This window comes from Carassius auratus, linkage group LG30F (genome assembly GCF_003368295.1).
Source record: "Carassius auratus strain Wakin linkage group LG30F, ASM336829v1, whole genome shotgun sequence".
Lineage (NCBI taxonomy): Eukaryota > Metazoa > Chordata > Actinopteri > Cypriniformes > Cyprinidae > Carassius > Carassius auratus.
In genome coordinates this window covers 453766-473577 of record NC_039294.1, presented here as the reverse complement: position 1 = coordinate 473577, position 19812 = coordinate 453766, and the positions used below count along the sequence as shown (strand labels likewise).

Sequence of the window (19812 nt, the reverse complement as noted above, 5' to 3'; positions counted from 1 at the left end):
GTTGTTGTTATTAAAATAACGAATACACGTGACGTTGTAACCCATGGAAACTTACATTATTTATTTATTTATTTACTTAATGTGTATTAATACAATTAGTAGGCTACTTCATAAAATGAATTCATTATTATTATAATATCATATCACTCAGTTATTTTACTCATTTATAATTCTATTATATAGTTAGTTGTGCCGTTGTTACACTACGTTTGCAGCGCTGTAGTTTTGTGATTGTCATTCCCAGACACTAGAGGGCGACACAGCGCTGCTCTTTCTATTTTAAAAACAGAGGGAAGAAACGCGCAACAAAGTAGCGTCAAATGACTTTGAACTTTGAGCACATCATCGATAGCATTTCTTCTTAGTTGTTTTTGTAAATAATGTAAATGATGAACCGGAATATGGCTAATTTTAGCACTCTTATCTCCGTGGTGTCAGGTGTAACTGTGCTGTATCTCTTTTACACTTCTCACGTCTCGTTTAAAACTCACACAGTCTTTGACGCCCAGAAACATTTGCCAGGTTCAGTTTACCTCATGACCAGGTACATTTATCAATCTCTCCGCAAGAAACGAGGAACAATGAGGAAAAACAAAGACACAAGCGACGAGCTTGCTTTCACTTTGGTCAACTGCAGGTAAGATGACTTAAAGAAACTTTAAGTGAATGTATATGATTAGTTAAATGTACATGCAATTCAATATATTAAAAGCTTTATTGTTTATACACTATTTTTTATTTACAAACTAAATGGAAATACTGTGTATTTTAATGGCCACTCATTATATGTTAATGAGTGTTAATTCTGAAGTGGATTCAGTTGTCAGTTGTTGTGGATGTGTCTGTAGGTATGATGCGGTGTCTTTGAGGAGATTCTGCAGTGTTTCGGGTTATGGCTGGGACTATCCTGACAGTGTCTTCAGAGACGTCCCCTTGTGCTACCCTGAGTTTCTCTTCACCAGACTTCTCACTATGATTGTGTGCTCCGAGAGATTCAGACTCAGCCCTTTCGGTAAGATCTTCTGGCCCTTTTCAGCACACGGGTTGAGCACAACCCCATCAACAAATAGAAAGAACATGCTCCGAATCAGTCCTACTGGTCCTCATAACAAATCCTGCTACTGAATTTATTTGTTCAAATGTATTTTTCTGCTCAAATTTTATTTAATTCATATATGATTTTTATTTACATTTCACAAATCAGTCAGCGTATAATATTTTACAGTCAGCTGGTCATTATAACAGAATAAATGGAAATTTGACATGAAAATATTGTACAAGAAATATTTGTCACAAGAATGCCTTTACTGACCAATCAGAATCAAATAGTCCAGAGAGATGTGGAGAAATATTATATATCTGTTAATAACAGATATATAAAAACTTATGTATCTTTTAAATTAAATGTTCCCTTCTGGTGGAATGACCTCCCCAATTCAATCTGAGGAGCTGAGTCCTTAACCATCTTCAAGAATCGGCTTAAAACACATCTCTTCCATCTTTATTTGACCCTCTAACTTTAACACTCACTATTCTAATTAAAAAAATCTAACTACCTTTCTAATCTTTTTGTATTCTGTCCATTTTCTTTTTATTTATTATACAATCATAAAAAAAGACCTCTAACACTAGCTTGCTCTATTCTTTTTCTATTCTATCGGTTTTATTTTCATTATATTATTTAAAAGCCCTTGCTATGTGTTCTGCTTAACCTAACTGAGACTTGTTATAGCACTTATATATCATTGCTCTTTTTGTTGTTTTTGATTGCTTCCACTGTCTTCATCTGTAAGTCGCTTCGGAGAAAAGCGTCTGCTAAATGACTAAACGTAAATGTAATAAACTTACAGAATCCAGATCAATTAATGATCTATTAATATATATTTATATAAAATATATATTTTTTAAGGCTGAAGGCACATCACCCAAGAGATGTGAATAAATATGATTATAAATGTGATTATTGATGTTCATATGCATGACAATTAAATGTGCTATACCTAGTGTAGTAGTTAATATTTCTGAATTAGTTGCAATTTTTATATATTTTTTCATTAAAATTTTGATAAACATTTTTTTTTTGTTTATATAGTTTTTTTATTTCAGTTTTAAGTTAAACTAATGAAAATGTTGCCTTGGCTACAAGCTGGAATTTAAAACAAATCTTTATTATATTTTATAATATATTTTATTTGAGATAATATTCACTCCATTTAAAGTAATGAAAATGTTTTTATGGTTTTTGTTTTAGTAAACTATAATAACCCTGGTTATGCCCCACCGATGGCCATTAAAAGGGGAATCACTGCTCCTTCTGCAGGTCTGATGAGTGTCAGTGAGAGTGTGCGTCTGAGCGATGCCTTGGATGAGCTGAAGAGAGGGATGTTCTCCCTGCAGGCCAGAGTGCTGGAGTACAGGACTGTTAGAGCTGGAGTGGAGGTGGATCTCGCTTTGACTGCGTCTAGAGATCAGCAGACCGTTTGGAGCAGCACACTGACTCTACTCTCTCCTAACAATACACACAGACCTGATGCTCAGCCTGGCCTAGAGATCACCCATGGTAAGGGACCATACTGCAGGCATATCAGTGGCTGTGAGGAGCTGCTTCTGCATGTCCTAATGCAGGACGCTTTCATCAGACATGCTCATTTACTGTGTGCGCTGAACCGGTGCCTTTTTTCCAGATCCAGTCTCGGAGAGATGCATCACCCAGGCTGTTCCTTGGTCCTCAGGTGTGAGGAGGACCTGGGTGTTTGGTGACCTTTGCCCTCTGCCTGTGTTTGTTTGGCTGGGCTTTGCTCGTCCCTCCACCCACCCGCTGTGGATGTTCTCCAGGTGCATGGCAGAAATGGAGAAACATAAAGGTAAGTAATGTTTAAAGTAGGGTTGTGCTGATAGACGATAGTATCGTGAATCGATGAAAGCAGATTTCTCTGTCGATAGTCAAGACGATATTAGGCTCATTCTCCTATTAATGTATTCAATTATTAGAATAATAATAACAATTTTAATTTTTATTGGGCAGCCTATTATAATTTGGCTATCAAACTGCCCAGCTATTTCACTTCAGTACCGCATTTCACACACACACACACACACACACACACAAACACGCGTGCACGCAAATGAGGATTAGAGCCTCGCTGCATCTCATTTCGGAGTCTGCATCCTTCAGACGTCACATTTGAAGGCTGCATACGTCATTTTGGATGTCTTATTTAAGAAAAGTAACCATAATAAACACTTATTTATCACGCAGATTTCTTTCTAGGTACTTAGGAATACACTACTTGAATGTATGATGTCTTTCACTCCAAAAAATTTTAATTGTGTAAATTGTTCCTCTCAGAATTATTTATAATAAAAATGATAAAAAAATAACATTATTACTATTATTTTATTATTAAATCATTTAATATGTATAATAATTATATTTATTAATATATTGTATATTAAAATATATTACTATATTGCATATCAATGTTTTGCAATGTATTGCATAAAAATTAACATGATAATTATATAAATATATATTTTTTCATACAATATTTAGTTACATGTAATTTATATATATATATATATAAAAATTAGTATGTGTATATATAACATACTGTATGTTATATAATGTTATATTATTTGTTATATAATCATTTAATAATTATTTATATTTAGAATAATTGTTACATTATTTATTGTAACACTAAATTATATATATGTATATGTGTATATATATGTATATATGTATGTGTGTGTGTGTTTATGTGTATGTATATGAAATTATTTTACAAGTGTCTCAGATCATCTCTCATTTCATCAGTCATTTATCCTGTTTTTTTTTTTTTTTTTTTTTTGTAGGAGTTGAAGTGGTGAGAGCTCCTCTGACTGTGTCAGTCTGTTACAAACAGCCTGTGTCTTTACCGAGGAAAGTCAACATCAGAGTCAGTGAAAACACTAGTGTAACCTCAAGCACAGCGTCATTTTCATTGGAAGACCACAGAACCAGGACACTGTACCTCACAGGACAGATAAAACCACAGACAAGCCAGAAAGCAGAATGATGGTGATGTGATCCTGACAGATAGGATACGAAGCACTCAACAGCGGGGTGTCAGATGGGGTGACGTGGCCATCACAAACACTGGTCTCAGCCCCAAACCTGAAATACAAGGGGCCTAGGAAATGATGCTCCTATTAAATGGTGCCGTGATAGTATATGATGATGATATTTGAAATGTCTACTTTAAAGACAATCAAGGGGACTTATCATGGAGAACAGGAATCCTCTTGCTCTATTGAACTGAAGGAATCAATGTCCTGTGTAGACAGACTCTGGTCAAAACACTTACTCCTCAGTCTACTCTTACAGATACTGTATAATAATTTGCATATAAATTCATATTCTTTATTCAGGAACTTGACCGACTCAGATGAGCTGCAGCAGAGGTCAGTCAATCATAACATCAGCCATTTACACACAGAAGCCTTAAAAATACAGAATCACAACTGCCTGATTATTCCTAAGGATTGGAGAGAGGTTTAAAAATGATCTCCTATAACTAAATAAAAGGTTTTTTGTGCAAGGAAACATGCTACAAAAGTGGTAAATATTTCTCATTTAAATAAGGTTATATTTTATACTTGAGCTTTTAATTCACTATTGTATAATACATAATGCATTGTAGATACTGCAGTCAAATCACTTTTAATCAGTGTCTGTGTCAGGAGGCAAGGAGATTGAGTGGAGGGCCGTTTCTCATCAATATTTCAGTCTCTCCCCTCTTTCCTTTCCCTTTGCATGCACACACACATGTGTAAGTGCTCCATGTGTATTATTTATTAGTATATGTTCAGCGCATGAGGAGGGGTTTCTCACAAAAACTGCTTTCAGAACAATTTAACGTGTGTGTGTGTGTGTGTGTGTGTATACACAGAATATAAACTGTACAATATAAATATATTTTATATATTATCCCAGTTAATTGAACTTGTTGGCACTAAAACAGTTAGTTAAAAAATACTTTATTACAACAAGGAGTTATCGATGGTAATCGTATTGTCTCTTATTATGGTCAGTGTAATATATTTCATTTTGGGAGACCGACTGATGGACAGATACTTTTAAAATATTTGTTTTGTTTATTTTTTGCAAGCATCCTAAAAATATATTAATATATAATAAACAAGTCTCACAGGACAGATATTTGTATAATTTGTGTATCATATATACAGTGTATATATATATATATATATATATATATATATATATATATATATATATATATGCATATAGTAAATTCTTGACTATATACAGTATTAAAAAACTGTTCAAATAGCTTGTCTAAAATGGTTGTGTAGTGACTTGTGTGGTTCTATCCTAATAGACATCATTAATTTATAAAGGCCTGATTCTGTCGTGTGTGAAGTGCAGTCATGTGTAATCGGTGTGTTTGGAGCGGTGAGTACAAGAGCTGCTGTGATCAAAGAGCAAAATAAAAGCGTAAGTACAATATCATCTTTTAAGCTTTTGGTAAAACTCCACTGTTTTATTTTTAAAGAGAATAAGTCTACTTTCTGTAGTTTGTGCTGAGCTGTTTGCATCTAAACGCTTGATATGCAGATGTGATCCTCACGAGTGACAGCCGCTCCTGATAGAATGGCTTTCTTCTTCTGAAAATGTCTTGAAGTCTCTTGGGAACTTTGAGTTATTTTTGCTGCTTTTAAAGGCTTCATGTCTTTATTTGTCCTGTTGGAGAGTGCTGGGAAAAAAACTGCCCACCTCCCATTTTCATTCCCTCATCCACTCCTGTTTCTTCATCTTTCTGTTCTCTCAGTTTTGTAATGCATTTTCTGGTTGGGTGTTTTGCGTTACTTTCTTGTATGCAACATCTGGAGCATTAATGGTGCTGGATCTGTGGATACTAAAAGTAAAAAGATGCTGACGTATTAGTGTGGTAAACGAAGGGCAAAAGGTTAATTCCTCTGTGGTAATCCTAAATTCTTAGAGGATTTAGAGGAGATCTTATTTCTTCTGTTTCCTTGGCAGTACAGATGTGAGTGCCATGGTCACCAAAGACAACGCTAACTCTGGTGAGTAAAACATGATTTCAGCACACTGTAAATTAACAAAAGCATTTAATAATGTATCACATCAATAACACTGATAAAAGATGTTTCTAAAGCAGCAAATCAGCATATTAGAATGGAAAGGAAAAATGATGAAAATTCAGCTTTGCATCACAGGAAAATTATGCATTGAAATTTTCATAGCAGTGTTTTTGCATGTGCAGGTTTTTTTTAAATAAAATGTATACTCCCTCTTTTATTGTCCTAGGCTCTGGCGGAAAGACAACCTGTGTGAAGAAACAAAAGTGTATAATGAACAATTCTCAAAAGGCTGGGGTACTTTACAGGGACCCACAGATAACTATATTTGAACCCGAACTGACTCTAGAGGTCACGGCTGACGAAGATGGAAGGAAAACGAATCGGGTCGCAGTGAACGGTGTTCTAGAAACGACTGCTAATGAACAGACGTGTAACGTATGGAGTGTTTCCAATCTCCAGAATCTGAAAGAGATGCAATATCTGCACCACGAGACTGAGGACAGTCTAATCGATCCATCACTGGACATGGACAAGTCATCTCTCATGGGTTTCGTCGACTCCAGTAACCTGGAGAGCTCAGAGGATGTTCAGACCGTCCCGTGCATCCATGTGGACGTTAAAACGGATGTGGTGCTGATCGATGAGGATGATGATGATATGTCTCTAAGGGAGAGGACAGTGACGGATGTGTCCACTGCGGACGGGAATGCGGCTGAGCTTGTGTGCGGGCGGCTCCAGTCAATCTCCTCTGACTCCACCCACTCTTTATGTGATGGGCGGAGTCTAGAGCAAGGCTCGACCATTGAGACACCTCAAGAGAAACAGGAGCCGCCCAAAAAACACAAACGCGCTTGCTGTCTCTGTGTTATCATTTAATGTTTCTCAGAAAAAAAAAAAGCCAAGGTTATACACTTTTCAAGCATTTTTTTTTTCTTTTTCATGACCATTTGTAACTCTCTCTCTGACCGTTAGAATTAAACAAGCTTATAGTTGACATGGAAATTATTTAATGTGACATATTTCCAAGTGAAAGAATATTGGATGGGTGTGGGTGGGAAGGACATTTCAAAGTTAGAGTTTCTTAAAGCAAAAAAATAAGTGTCATGACCATTTATAACTCTTTCTGACCCATACAAGTTTATTTTGCTACTGTCCTTTTTATGGAATTTTTCACCACAGACTAAAAAAGAAATAAAAAAAGGTTTTTTTTTTTTTATCTGTGGTGAAAAATTAGTTTTAAAGTAAATAAAAAAAACACTTTCTGTAATGTGACATAAGTGAATGAGTCTTAAATGAGGAAAAAAGCCAGGGAAGAACTTGACTGTACTCTATTCATTGTGACAATTCTTATGTCAAAAGAGAAAGCAACTTACAAAAACAATATTTCTTCTGTTGGAGTAAAGACACGTTCACACCAATGACGAGAATTATGAAAGAGAACTATAAAGTTTTAATAATTGTTTCATTGAACAGCATTTGGATGAAATTGAAATTCCGAAACATTATAAATGTCTTTTACTCTCACTTTTGATCAAATTAATAAAAGCGTTTATTTCTTTAAAAGAAAAATATTTTACTGACACAGAAATTTGAAGGTAATTTTGTCACCAGCATACAACAAAGCATAGTACTGCATATTAAATATTGTGTACAGTGCAGTGCACGCAATTTGTAGTTCCTTTGCCAGTGTGATAAATGAGCCCAAAGAAATATTTTTTTATTTTTTGACAGATTTTTTTTATTGGTGTTCCAATACTTTTTACACACAATATTTTAATGCATAATTGGTTTAAAATTATAAACTAACCGTTTCTAATGTGTTCAGTTATCTTGCATGTAATTACATTGCAATATTACATACTACTTTTGGAAACCTCTAGCATACAGCATTCTGTTTTACATACAGGAACTATTCAGTCTATACCGTGCTGTATTCATGCACTAATATTCCATTTAGAACACAGACTAGCATCTCTTTTTCATTTTCTATAATGCTACATTTTCTGTACAGTGCTCATGAGCTGCATCTCTTCATACGGCTATGGTGGTGTCTGTTATGTTTGAATAAAAGCTATTAATATGTTCACAGCTCTTGCTCTTGTTTCTCTCCTGTCTTAGAATTATAGTCATGTGCACTACAGTCAGGTGGAGGAAATGGTTTCTCTCTCACTGGAGGTTTCCGGATGACTTGAGAGAGGGTGTGTTTTGTTGGGAGGGGTTACCATGTGTGTGTGTGTGTTTGTGTGTGTGTAAGGAGGGTGATAGGGCAGAAAATGCTTATCTTTAACTCGCCACCCTCCAGAGCTGGCACTGTAAATGTGTCACGCGTATGTGCTCTGAAATATATTTGTACTCGTCTTGACCTTATGAATGTTATTGTTGATCTTTAGAATAATTGTAAAAAGCACTTCATTTTTTTTATTTGAAGTAGGTCATTCTTTGGTGCTTCGGAAATTTTGTGGAACAGAACCCAAAAAAGGTACGACAATTCATAATTTATGTTTAATTTATACTTTTTATAACCTATATTTCATTTTTTGACAGGCCTATATATAATTTTTTATTATTATTTTAATAATATTTTGAAATAGCATAATGATTTTTTTTATAGATAGCTCATCAGCGGAAATGAATGATGGGTGTATTCACAGCAGTTTGGCAGCCTTTATAAACAACAACCAAAAATAGCCATAATCAGCATGTGGCCAGTGAAGCGTCAGTTTCTGTGGCCATAAGAATGAGCAGGTTCCCTCTCGTCATACAGAGAGACATTTAACTGAATGTGTCTGCGCTGATGATAACACCCGTTCATTACAAACCACACAGAAAGCTGAGAGGAGATGTGCTTGACCTCAACTAACTCATTCACCACTATCAACAGAGTTCAGAATGGAGGAGGAGGGTCTTTAAGGGGAAATTAGGAGAAATGTGGAACAGAACAGTGATATTTTGAGTTCGCCAGAACAGATGAGAGAAAAACAGCGATGACTGTCGTACAAGTGACCTTAAGCTTTCTGATGATTCAATGTATCTTTAAAGGTCAGTATCAAACAATTAATCACAATTTGCTAAAATATTTTTAAATACACAGTCAAAAGAGATTGGAATAAAATTATATAATCCTTGAAATAGTACAACTATTGATTGACAAAATACTTTTGCTTTTTTTTTTACATTATATATTTTTATTACAAATTATATTACAGGAATATATATAGGAATTTATATATATATATATATATATATATATATATATATATATATATATATATATATATATATATATTATAACTTATATAAACATCTCAGTTGTGAATTATAGACAGTGATATGAATACATAAATATTATAATATAATATTATATTATTAAAAATGATACTATTTAAAATATTTTAAAATTATAAACATCTATAACATTTTAGAAGTTTGCATGTCAACTTTCTCATTTCAAAATGGAATTTCTCGGATATTACAGTAAATCCCTTTTTTTTTTAAATTGATATACATAGTAATACGAATACTTAAATGTAATACATTGCACATATATGAATATGAATGTAACATGCATTTAAATAATTGTAAATCTAACATGTTAGATGCATGCATGGCGGTGTTCTCATTTTAAAAGTGAAATGTTAATCCAGGGTTTTCACTCTTCACCTCAGACATAAGAGTGAAGGCAGACACAGTGGATGTTTGTGCCTCTTGCCATCGAAACGCCACCTGTGATGATAAAACTGACGGATCGGGGGGGAAAGTGTGCAACTGCATGTATGGATTTGTGGGCAACGGGAGGACTTACTGCCAAGGTTTGATTATCCTGAGAGCTGTTTAATAGCTGAGCACGCCTTTTTGATTGATCAACTTATATTGTATATTTGTTTTAATACAGATAAAGATGAGTGTCAGCTTGGTAAAATCTGTGGCGATCACACCAAGTGTCACAACACGTACGGCAGCTATTACTGCACCTGTCTCACAGGCTACAGCCCATCCAATCACATGAGCACATTCATACCCAATGATGGAACGTACTGCCATGGTGAGCTTTCATTTCAGTAAATGAGTGCATTTGTAGCTCCAGCACGTCTTCCCCGTAATGTTGTTGTTTCCTGACCGAAACACAGGAGGTGCAGAGATGTTGCAGGAAGGGTGTGAACATGGTTTTGCAAGTGATATCCTGAATGGCTTAATTTTTTAACAAGTTCTGCAAAAAGTATTGTGCAAATGTGGCTAAACAATGTTAAATGGGAGTTTCTTCGAGAGGAATGTGTGAAGGGACAAGAAAACACTAAAAACTGAGAGATTTACGTCACGGCACAATAAAATAGTCATTTAAACTAATTACTGCCACATTTTCTTACACATTTAAAACAGTAATCCTGTATTGCTTGGACTTTATTCTCATTATCTTAGATTTATTGAGTGATTTATTTTTAAATGGCATCATAAAAGATCCTGTTCTGGGGATATCAGTAGAAAACATGCAAGCAGCAATTATGTGTTGGAGCCAAGCCCACCAACCACTTAACGTTGAAATAATTGAAATGGTGATTCAAAGGTAAAGTGTTACAAAGAATTACTAACAAAATAACTATTTTTCACATTTCTTGACCAGTAGGTGGCACTTTTCAGAAACTGTGCATATACCCTCAGATCATGCTTGTGATGACAGAGTACCAAATGTTCTTATCTGATGTCCAATTTTGTGTAGACACATCCAAATTTGTGAAACCATTTATCTGGAACCATTTTGGCCTTTCTTTCTGCTCAGAATCATATACATCTGAGCAAAAATTTCAATGTAATAAAAAAAACTTTTTGTAGTGCCTTCAAAGCCATGGCACTCATGACATATACCGAATTTTGTAACAGTGTGCCAGTGCATTCATAAACTATAGTATTTTACGACAAAATTTGAAATGGTCGAGCATTGGAAAATTAGGTATCAAACAAAAAATTGGCATGTAGAATGAATCTAAAGAGAATAGTCCATAAATTATTCACCCTCAAGACATCCTGGGTATATATGACTTTCTGCTTTCAGATGAATCCAGTCGGAGTTATATAAAAACTTCTCTTTGATCTTTTAAGCTGTTTAATGGCACTCAGCGGGTGTTGCAAGCATCAGTCAAAAAGAAGTGAAATAAAAAGCGCCCATCCATTAAAATGGCCTTTAAGTTATGAGTAAAAAATGATTTTGCATACCTTATGACCAGTCGGTGGTGCTGTGCCAAAAAAGTATCAGGTTCCTTTTGGTTGTGGTTATTATAAGACACAACAATTTTGGTTTAAATATATTAAAACATTGCAGAAATGTAGCCTCAATTCCACTTTTTGCACAATTACCGTAAAATTTGTGAAATAATTTTTCAGGAGCGATTTTAAATATAGACTCTGAAGGTCAGTTAGACTCTGCATGAGCTCCTGTGCAGTGCTCAGCCCCTAATAACATTAAACTCCATGATGTTGTTTTTGTATGTAGATATAGACGAGTGTGGTGTGCAGGGGGTCTGTGGGGAAGGAGGTCTCTGTCACAACACAGAGGGAGATTTCACCTGCTCCTGTCAGACAGGTTACACAGTCCAGGATGGGTCAGAACCCTTTAATCCAAACCGGGATGCAGCTTACTGCAAGGGTAAGGACAGAGCCATTGCACTTTACATAAATAGAAATATCACTTCATTTACAAGCACATTCTGTGTTTTAGTCACATGTGTTTCATAATATTACAGCTGTAAAACACACACACACACACACACACACACACACACACACACACACACACACGCACGCACGCACGCACGCACACACACACACACAGATATATATATGTATATTATTAATGGTGCTTGCTTAAGAGATTAATTTTACTTCAGATCGTGTGGCTTTTTGAGGGAAGGTGTGCTTTTTTCACTGAATAAAATAGATTTACAAAACAGAGGAGGGGACCACTGATCTATATATGTCTATATATGATATCTCTATTATAGATCAATGGGAGGGACCTGAAATATTTAGACTAGATACCAAAATATATAGACATTTTGCTTGCCATCCATGTAGTAATGCTTTAGTAACTATCCAGATCACCTGAGTAACCCCAAATTACACACAAGCGTAATGTTAAATTCTGTTGAAGTAACGGATCTGTTTTTGTGTGCATGTTTTCTGTAGTGATAGACTGTGGGTCTCCTCCATCAGTCGTCCACGCTGAGCAGCTCTCCCCGACGATCACACTCTACAACAGTGAACTCCAGTACGGCTGCAGGGAGGGATTTCAGTGGAAGGGAGGACAGAATTCTTCAGTCTGTGGTCTGGATGGAGAGTGGCATGGACCCAGTCTGGTCTGCGAAGGTAAAGTTTACGTTCGTGCTAATCAGTCTGTCAGATCTTGAACTAAGTGCAATGCACTAAAGTCAGCATGAAATTATATTCACCACTCATTTTGTTTCCATAATGTGATTTCAACATGCACACACACAAATGCAGGGCTGGATTTGACCCCTTTTGCACATACATTTTTACTGTGACCTGCCTCACAAATTGTAATCAATTTTTATGTAGAAGTGGACTGTGGGCAGCCTCATGTTTATCCTCAGTCAAAAACGGTTTGGAATAACATCTCACGTATGGGATCCTTGGCGCTGTATGTGTGTGAGCCACATTTTTATAACAGTGGGCGTGAGAATGTATCCGAATGTACTGCTCGTGGGACATGGAGCCGTCCTGACTTCCAGTGTGAAGGTATCTGCTTCTGTTTATTATGCATACAGAAATATGATGCTGATTCTGCAAAGAATCTGTTGAGATTGTGTTTGTGTGTGTGTAGAGATACTGTGTGGTTCTCCTCCGGTCCTGCCTCACTCAGTGTTGTTCTGGAACGGTGTCAGTACGATTGGTTCTGTGGCTCTGTATGACTGTGATGTTGGATATAGCAGTTTGGATACAGGAAATATGTCTGTGTGTGAAAGTGACGGTCAGTGGAGTAACCCAGACTATTCTTGTGAAGGTACAGAAAATTGTCTACATTTTTTAAGTTATAATTGGTAAATGCAAAAAAACGTCATCATGTATTTATTCTGTCATTTCAAACCTGTGTGAATTTCTTCCCTACACTCTTAAAAATAAAGGTTTTAAGAGCGAGGCTTTCGCAGCGATGCCACAGAAGAATCATTTTTGGTTCAACAAAGAACATTTTAGTGAACAATTCTTAAAATAACCTTTTTTCTTGATGTAAATAACATTTTAATAATCTAAAGAACCTTTTTCCACCATAAAGAACCTTTTGTCTAATAGTAAGGTTCCATGGATGTTAAAGGTTCTTCGTGAAACCATAGATGGCAATAAATAACCTTTTTTTAAAGACTGTAGAACTCAAAATAAGTTATTTTTTAAAATATCCTCACTATTTTTGTCCATACAATTAAAGTCAATGACTGTCAAGCTAAAAAATGACAAAATGCACCAAACAATTATCATAAAAGTAGTCCTTAAAACTGTTTTTGCTGTATTCCAGAATCTATATTCCAAATCTTCATAAGACACAATTCTGCAAATCTGCAAATTCAAAGAAACAGACCATGTTATGTTTTGAGATTAAGAATTCTTAAGATTTTTATTAATTTATCATTACATCACTTACTTACAAATGGATCTTATGCAGTGAATGGGTGCCATCAGAATGAGAGTCCAAACGGTAAAACTGAGGCCAAATTATACTCAAGTCATAGACACATGTTTTGGCCTCAGTTTTACTGTCAGAAATTTCACATTCAGAAAAGTCCTGAAGCTGGTTGCCTCAAGTCTTTGATCTTTCCCGATTTCAGATTTTTCCCAGTGCATAATTTCCACCTGAAGCAACATAAATCCTCTTTATTCTGCAGTGATTCAGTTGTAACTATTGTCATGTCATTTCCTTCTCAACAGAGATTGTGTGTGGGGAGCCAGCTTTACTGCCCCTCACTGTACAAATATGGAATGGCAGAGTCACATTTAACAGCATTGTAACATATCAGTGCAAACACGGTTACTATGCTAAACAAGGACTTAATAAATCTGTGTGTGCTGAAAACGGTAACTGGACAAAACCAACTCTGTTGTGCGAAGGTAATTGTTTAAATATATATATATTTCAACTCAAAGTTAGCTTTTCATTTTTAAATAAATGACTTTGTATGTAATGTGTGAAGTGAAGACATTTTCAAGGTTTTTGTTGTTTCTCAGAGGTGAACTGTGGAGTACCGCCCCCTCTCCCCCTCTCTCTTATGATATGGACAGGAGACACTAAAGTTGGATCTAGTGTGTCTTATAAGTGCATTGAGGGATTTCATAATGCTAGGGAAGAAGATACCTCAGTTTGCGATTCAGAGGGAAACTGGAGTCATCCTGATTTTCTGTGTCAAGGTATATTTTTATGCCTTTTCCCCCCCTTTTGACATGTTTTCTCTCTTTATTTTGTAAATGGGTCATTCTCATGAAACAGAAACCATTTTAGTTCAATTTTAGTTCACCAACGTGAATGTTAAAAGGTTTTTAGTTATAAAACAAACTCACATCAAATATGAAGCTGCTTTAAAGAAAGATAATAGTGTGATTATTCAGCTCATCTTTTTTTTTTTTAATGCTTCATGCATTTTCAGAAAACATACAAATATAAAAAAAAATGTTTTGGCTTTTGATATTATAGGTGTATCCTTTCTGACTGAATCGTCACACAATAATTGAAATTTCGCTGAAAATGTACTCACCTGTAGTGTATCCAAGATGTAGATGCAGTTTGTTTCTTCATCAGAACAGATTTGGAGAAATTTAATCACGGTGAGTAATCCCATAACTCTAGGTGAGGAAAAATGCTGCATGTTTGAAATAAATAAATTAATCATAAAGATTTTAGGTTTAAACCATCACTTTCTGGCCAAAATACATATCCTGCAGTGAAAAAGTCTATCCCTTGTTGTCCACTCACATCAAAATTCAGCAACATATATATATTTTTGGTTTGTAAGAAGTCCTTAATCTGCATATTTCTCACATGATTCAGATGAGATGACTTTTTCACTGGAGAACGCAATATTATGGTTTATAGAAGCAATGATTATTCTTTTTTATTACAAACACATAGTTTTTCACTTGACAAGTCCTAAATTGATGGACTGGAGTGGTATGGATTATTGTGATGTATTTATCAGCTCTCATTCTGACGGCACCCATTCACTGCAGAGTATCTATTGGTGAGCAAGTGATGCAATGCTACATTTCTCCAAATCTGTTCTGATGAATAGACAAACTGAGTAGGCAAGTACATTTTCAGCGCATTTAAATGTTGGTCTAACTACTCCTTTAACGTAGACTGACCATTTCCTGAGAATGACCCATGTGGTGTTTCATTGCTGTTCTTTTTAATAAGCTGATAATATGTATGCACATGTACAGTGTGTCTGTATGTGTGTTTGTTTAGAAGTAGACTGTGGCGTTCCCGTCTCACTACCTCACTCAGATGTGGTGTGGAATAACGGCTCCAGTCTGGGCTCTGTGGCCCTCTATCTGTGTGAAGCTGGATATCGCACTGTGGGTGAAGGAAATGTGTCATTCTGTAGCTCAGATGCAAAGTGGAGCAAAGTTAACATGAGATGTGAAGGTACTGACAACATTCTGAATGTCATTCAAAAATATGACTTTTTTCTTTTTCTTTCGTGGAATGCAACATTATAAGCTGTTTTACACTTTAAGGTCATCAAACATACAGTAGTATCAGTTGAGAATAAAGAGTGTGCAGTTTTTTTTTTTACAATGGTCTTTATTTCTAATGTTTACACTGGTCCCATTGAACAGAGATAAACTGTGGGCCTCCCCCAGAATTCCCACTAACAGATATACACTGGAACAAAGCATCTACATTGGGCAGTGTGGTTCAGTACAAATGTAAATATAGACTCAAACAGGAGGGTGACAAAAACATGACAACATGTACATCAGAAGGAACATGGGAAAAAGTGTCTGTAACATGTACAGGTAAACTGAAGCATATTCCTGCTTTAATGATGTACACTATGTTCAAAAGTCTGAGGTCAGTAAGATTGTTTTAAAGACTTTCAAAATAAATGAATACTATTATTTTGCATGGATGCATTAAATTGATAAAAAAAGACATTGATAATATAACAACGTTTTCTATTTTAAATAAATGCATTCAAACAAATGGTTATTTTGAATAGTTTCCACAAAAACATGACGCAGCACAACTGTTTTCAACATTGATGATAATAGAAGGATCATGTGACACTGAAGACAGAATTGTCATATGACAATTTCAATAAATTGACATTTTAAATATGTTCAGAAAAATGTAAATAATAAAAATTGTAATAATAAAAATGTAGTAATTATTCACAATATTCCTGTATTTACTGTATTTTTAATCAAATAAATGCAGTGTTATATTTATACTCATGATATAGGAGTCAAGGTGTGCTACATGAACTTTAAAATGACCCCTTTTTTATAACAATGCTGCATCAACACAAACTCAGCACACCTGAAAAACTAAAAAACTAAAACGATGGGTTCGTAAGAAAAAAGGTCCAACAAAACGGTCAAGTACAAAAATATAAAAAGATGCAATCCTGCACACTATAAATCCTTGCTTAAAATTGAACTTTCAATCTATTTATAATAATGGTAAAAAGGAGCAGTAGGTTTTTTTTTTTTTTTGTAGTTAAGATGATAAGGTGTATGCCTAGCCATACACAGACAGGAATAACCATACAGCAAAACAGTTTGAAAATGAATTACAATTAATTACAATTAGAATAACAGAAGTGCTTATATTTTGTAACAGATGTTCTATATTTAGATTCACAAATCTGTCATGTTCTGTCTATAGCACATTGTGGTCCTGCGCCGGAGGTGCCACACGCAGAGGTAGCATGGGACAACAGCACTGCAGTGATCCACCGCTGTGTTAAAGGACACTACAGACACACAGGAAGTGACATTTCAATATGTGACACCACAGGAAAGTGGCAGATCGCCACCCTGCATTGCAAAGGTACACATCCTCACTGTTCAGCAGCACAGTGGGATACTGAAGCACAGTCTCAGAAGTGTGTCTGCCAGCATGAAGTATGGTCAATTTGTACTGTATCTAATTTTGTGTTACAGAGTTGAAACTGACAATTAACGATCTGGTGCTGATTAATGAAAGATGCCTGCGCTGGAATGCAGAGGATGAGGGTTATAGGGAGAAATACACAGTGAGTGTTCATTTATTAATGCAATCTAGCTATTTATTTGCACAGGTTGTCTTCTTTAATCATAAATGAGGTTATGGATCTCATCACAGGTGACATTCGTTGGATTGCGAGACTTTGAGCAGCTGTTCAGTGACAGGAGGAAAAAGATCTTCAGCTCCTCTGCCCTGTGGCCTGTTCTCTGTTTGAGTCTCTTGCCTGCCACAAACTACACCATAACCATTACAGCCGAGTCCACGCGAGCCACGTCTACAGTTACAGCAAACACTAGCTTACCAGGTACAAAACAAAAGCTACTTTCATCCTTGCGCTGAAAACGTCAGTTTTTACAATTCATTTTTACTTGTAACATTTCTGATCGAAACAGGAAAATCAGTGAAAAATATTCAGTGCTTGTCAAGTTTATCAAGAGATAATGCTTTGTTTCAGTTTATATTGTTGTTGCTTATACATATGCATTACATTAACTACCATTAAATTACTCAAATGTGACCCTGGAGCACAAAACAGTCTTAAGTAGCTGGGGTATATTTGTAGCAATAGCCAAAAATACATTGTATGGGCCAAAATTATAGATTTTTCTTTTAATGTGAAAAATCATTAGGATGTTAAGTAAAGATCATGTTCTGTGAAGATATTTTGTAAATTTCTACTACTGTAAATAATATATTGAAACTTAATTTTTGTATATGCATGGCTAAGAACTTCATCTGGACAACTTTAAATATTTCAATTTCAATATTCAACTCAATATTTTAATTTGCCAGCTCAGATTCCAGATTTTTAAATAGTCATATCTCGGCAAATATTGTCAGATCCTAATAAACCATACATCAATGGGAAGTTTATTTATTCAGCTTTCATATGATTTAAAAAAAAAAAATTATGAGTGGTTTTGTGGTCTATGGTCATAAATTACTTATTTAGAAAAGTTGCATTATAGACCTGCCTAATAAAATGCATATCCGTGTTCATTTTTTAATTAGATTTTTTTAGTGGTAAATTTGTTATAGTTTTTTGTGTTTTTATTTTTTATATTTCATCATTTTATTTTTCGAGATGTCTATATTTTATCTCAGTTATTCTAATACGTCAAGTTAAAATTAAATTGAGAAATGTTGATAAACAACACTTGCATTAAAACAGTCGGGTTTATGAGTCCTTTACATGATGCTTACAGATTTCCAAAACAATAAAACTATTGATACTGTCTACTTTTATAGTGACTTGCACACTGTGTTTCTCGTGCTCTTTTAGTTCCATCCACCCCAGAAATCAAATATAGTGAGGTAGAGGCTTCATCGCCCACTCTGAAATTACGGAGATCCACCAGCACACTTGACTCAATATGGTAAAGACGTTTAACATCTCTTTACATAAACAGTTAACTAACAGTGAGATCAAATTGAAATTGATCCCTGCTGCATACTGTATGCTGAATATATCAACTGTATTCAGCTGCTGTGAATGATTTTGTGTGTGTGTGTGTTTAGTATGTACCAGGTGTTTGTGATACCAGTCGAGGGTGTGATGCTGTTTGACTGCAGCTCGTCTGAAAGTCCGCGGTTCTTTGCGCAGCAGAGATGTGACAGAGGCTACGTCACGGCCCAGATACAGCTCAGTGGTCTGCCCACAGAGATCAACTTCACCATAGGGGATCAGCAGCTGTATGGAGACTTCTTCAACGCACCTCTGGAAAATGGAAAAGACTATTACGTCATCCTCCGCACTGTGTGTCAGTGGGGAAAGGTGGGTTGATGTCTTTTAAAGACCTGTAAAATGAGTGCATTTAATACTTTTTTGATAGGTTCTCTAATTTCTCTCTGTGTGTTTTCTTTGGTAGTCTAGAACACAGTCCTGTGTCATCTGGGCTAAAGCCAGAGGTAAATATTATAAGTCTATCACTGATTTATACCACCTGAAAAAAAGAAAAGAAAAAAACAACATGATGTGGTTTGATATAAACCATTTCTCTTCTGACTTTAGGAACATCCTACATCATGAAGCTGTCTGCTTTTGCAACTGTTGGATCCATAAGTGCTCTTGGCTTAGTCATTGTCATGGGATACTTGTACAGATGGTGAGACTGCATTGTGTTTTATTTTTATCAACTGACTGGATGAAAACGTTGTGCTTTATGTCTTGTTAGCACTTTCACATTATTATCGTTTTTTTTTTCCAACAGGTACTGTAAAAAGTCAAGTCCCAGATTTTTTTCGGTGCCGATCTTAACATCTTACACTGATTGATTTGTTCTGAAATAAAGCCAATCTGTTTGTAAAACTGAGGAGTTAAGTTGTGTCGTTATTCAGAAACATCCTGCAATAGTATTGCTGAATTTAGGACATTTTTTTATTATAATGAAAACAACTAAAACGCTTGAGAAAAAAAGTACAAATAAATAAATAAAAATTCAAATTTTAAATTACATCTGCAAGCAGCATTCATCATGATC

The 19812-nt window shown here is 35.3% G+C and overlaps 2 protein-coding genes across 9 annotated transcripts; both read left to right on the top strand.

Moving 5' to 3' along the window:
• Window positions 1-272: 272 nt before the first annotated feature.
• si:ch211-12e13.1 (uncharacterized) lies at window positions 273-7302 on the top strand. 5 transcript variants are annotated; one of them, XR_003279470.1, is made up of 8 exons: window positions 273-637; window positions 849-1012; window positions 2321-2593; window positions 2685-2864; window positions 3856-4443; window positions 5382-5497; window positions 6049-6087; window positions 6332-7302. XR_003279470.1 is itself a non-coding variant. In XM_026240465.1 (5 exons), the coding sequence occupies exons 1-5, from the start codon at window positions 387-389 to the stop codon at window positions 4056-4058; spliced, it is 1071 nt and encodes a 356-aa protein (XP_026096250.1). In that variant the 5' UTR covers window positions 273-386; the 3' UTR covers window positions 4059-5157. The 5 variants fall into 5 exon arrangements, 2 of the variants coding, with proteins under 2 accessions (XP_026096250.1, XP_026096251.1); XR_003279469.1 differs by having other exon boundaries at window positions 6044-6087; XR_003279468.1 differs by having other exon boundaries at window positions 5382-6087.
• Window positions 7303-8393: 1091 nt separating this feature from the next.
• Window positions 8394-19644, top strand: susd1 (sushi domain containing 1). 4 transcript variants are annotated; one of them, XM_026240462.1, is made up of 20 exons: window positions 8394-8584; window positions 8987-9144; window positions 9771-9914; window positions 9998-10147; window positions 11591-11743; window positions 12283-12462; window positions 12673-12852; window positions 12938-13117; window positions 14035-14214; window positions 14332-14511; window positions 15566-15745; window positions 15940-16119; window positions 16991-17155; window positions 17269-17360; window positions 17450-17636; window positions 18615-18708; window positions 18851-19106; window positions 19201-19240; window positions 19344-19437; window positions 19543-19644. In XM_026240462.1, the coding sequence occupies exons 2-20, from the start codon at window positions 9090-9092 to the stop codon at window positions 19604-19606; spliced, it is 2754 nt and encodes a 917-aa protein (XP_026096247.1). In that variant the 5' UTR covers window positions 8394-8584; window positions 8987-9089; the 3' UTR covers window positions 19607-19644. The 4 variants fall into 4 exon arrangements, with proteins under 4 accessions (XP_026096247.1, XP_026096246.1, XP_026096248.1 ...); XM_026240461.1 differs by having other exon boundaries at window positions 8431-8584; window positions 8717-9144; XM_026240463.1 differs by lacking the exon at window positions 15940-16119 and having other exon boundaries at window positions 8433-8584; window positions 8717-9144.
• The last annotated feature ends 168 nt before the right edge of the window (window positions 19645-19812 follow it).

What these genes read in the sequence shown, in the direction of transcription:
- susd1 (XM_026240462.1), top strand. Translation starts at nt 9,090, where the DNA reads ATGACTGTCGTACAAGTGACCTTAAGCTTTCTGATGATTCAATGTATC. An exon ending in TCCTGATTTTCTGTGTCAAG is followed by an intron (nt 14,512 to 15,565) that starts GTATATTTTTAT and finishes GTGTTTGTTTAG; the next exon opens with AAGTAGACTGTGGCGTTCCC. An exon ending in AGCAAACACTAGCTTACCAG is followed by an intron (nt 17,637 to 18,614) that starts GTACAAAACAAA and finishes GTGCTCTTTTAG; the next exon opens with TTCCATCCACCCCAGAAATC.
- si:ch211-12e13.1 (XM_026240465.1), top strand. Translation starts at nt 387, where the DNA reads ATGATGAACCGGAATATGGCTAATTTTAGCACTCTTATCTCCGTGGTG. An exon ending in TTCACTTTGGTCAACTGCAG is followed by an intron (nt 638 to 848) that starts GTAAGATGACTT and finishes ATGTGTCTGTAG; the next exon opens with GTATGATGCGGTGTCTTTGA. An exon ending in AGAAATGGAGAAACATAAAG is followed by an intron (nt 2,865 to 3,855) that starts GTAAGTAATGTT and finishes TTTTTTTTGTAG; the next exon opens with GAGTTGAAGTGGTGAGAGCT.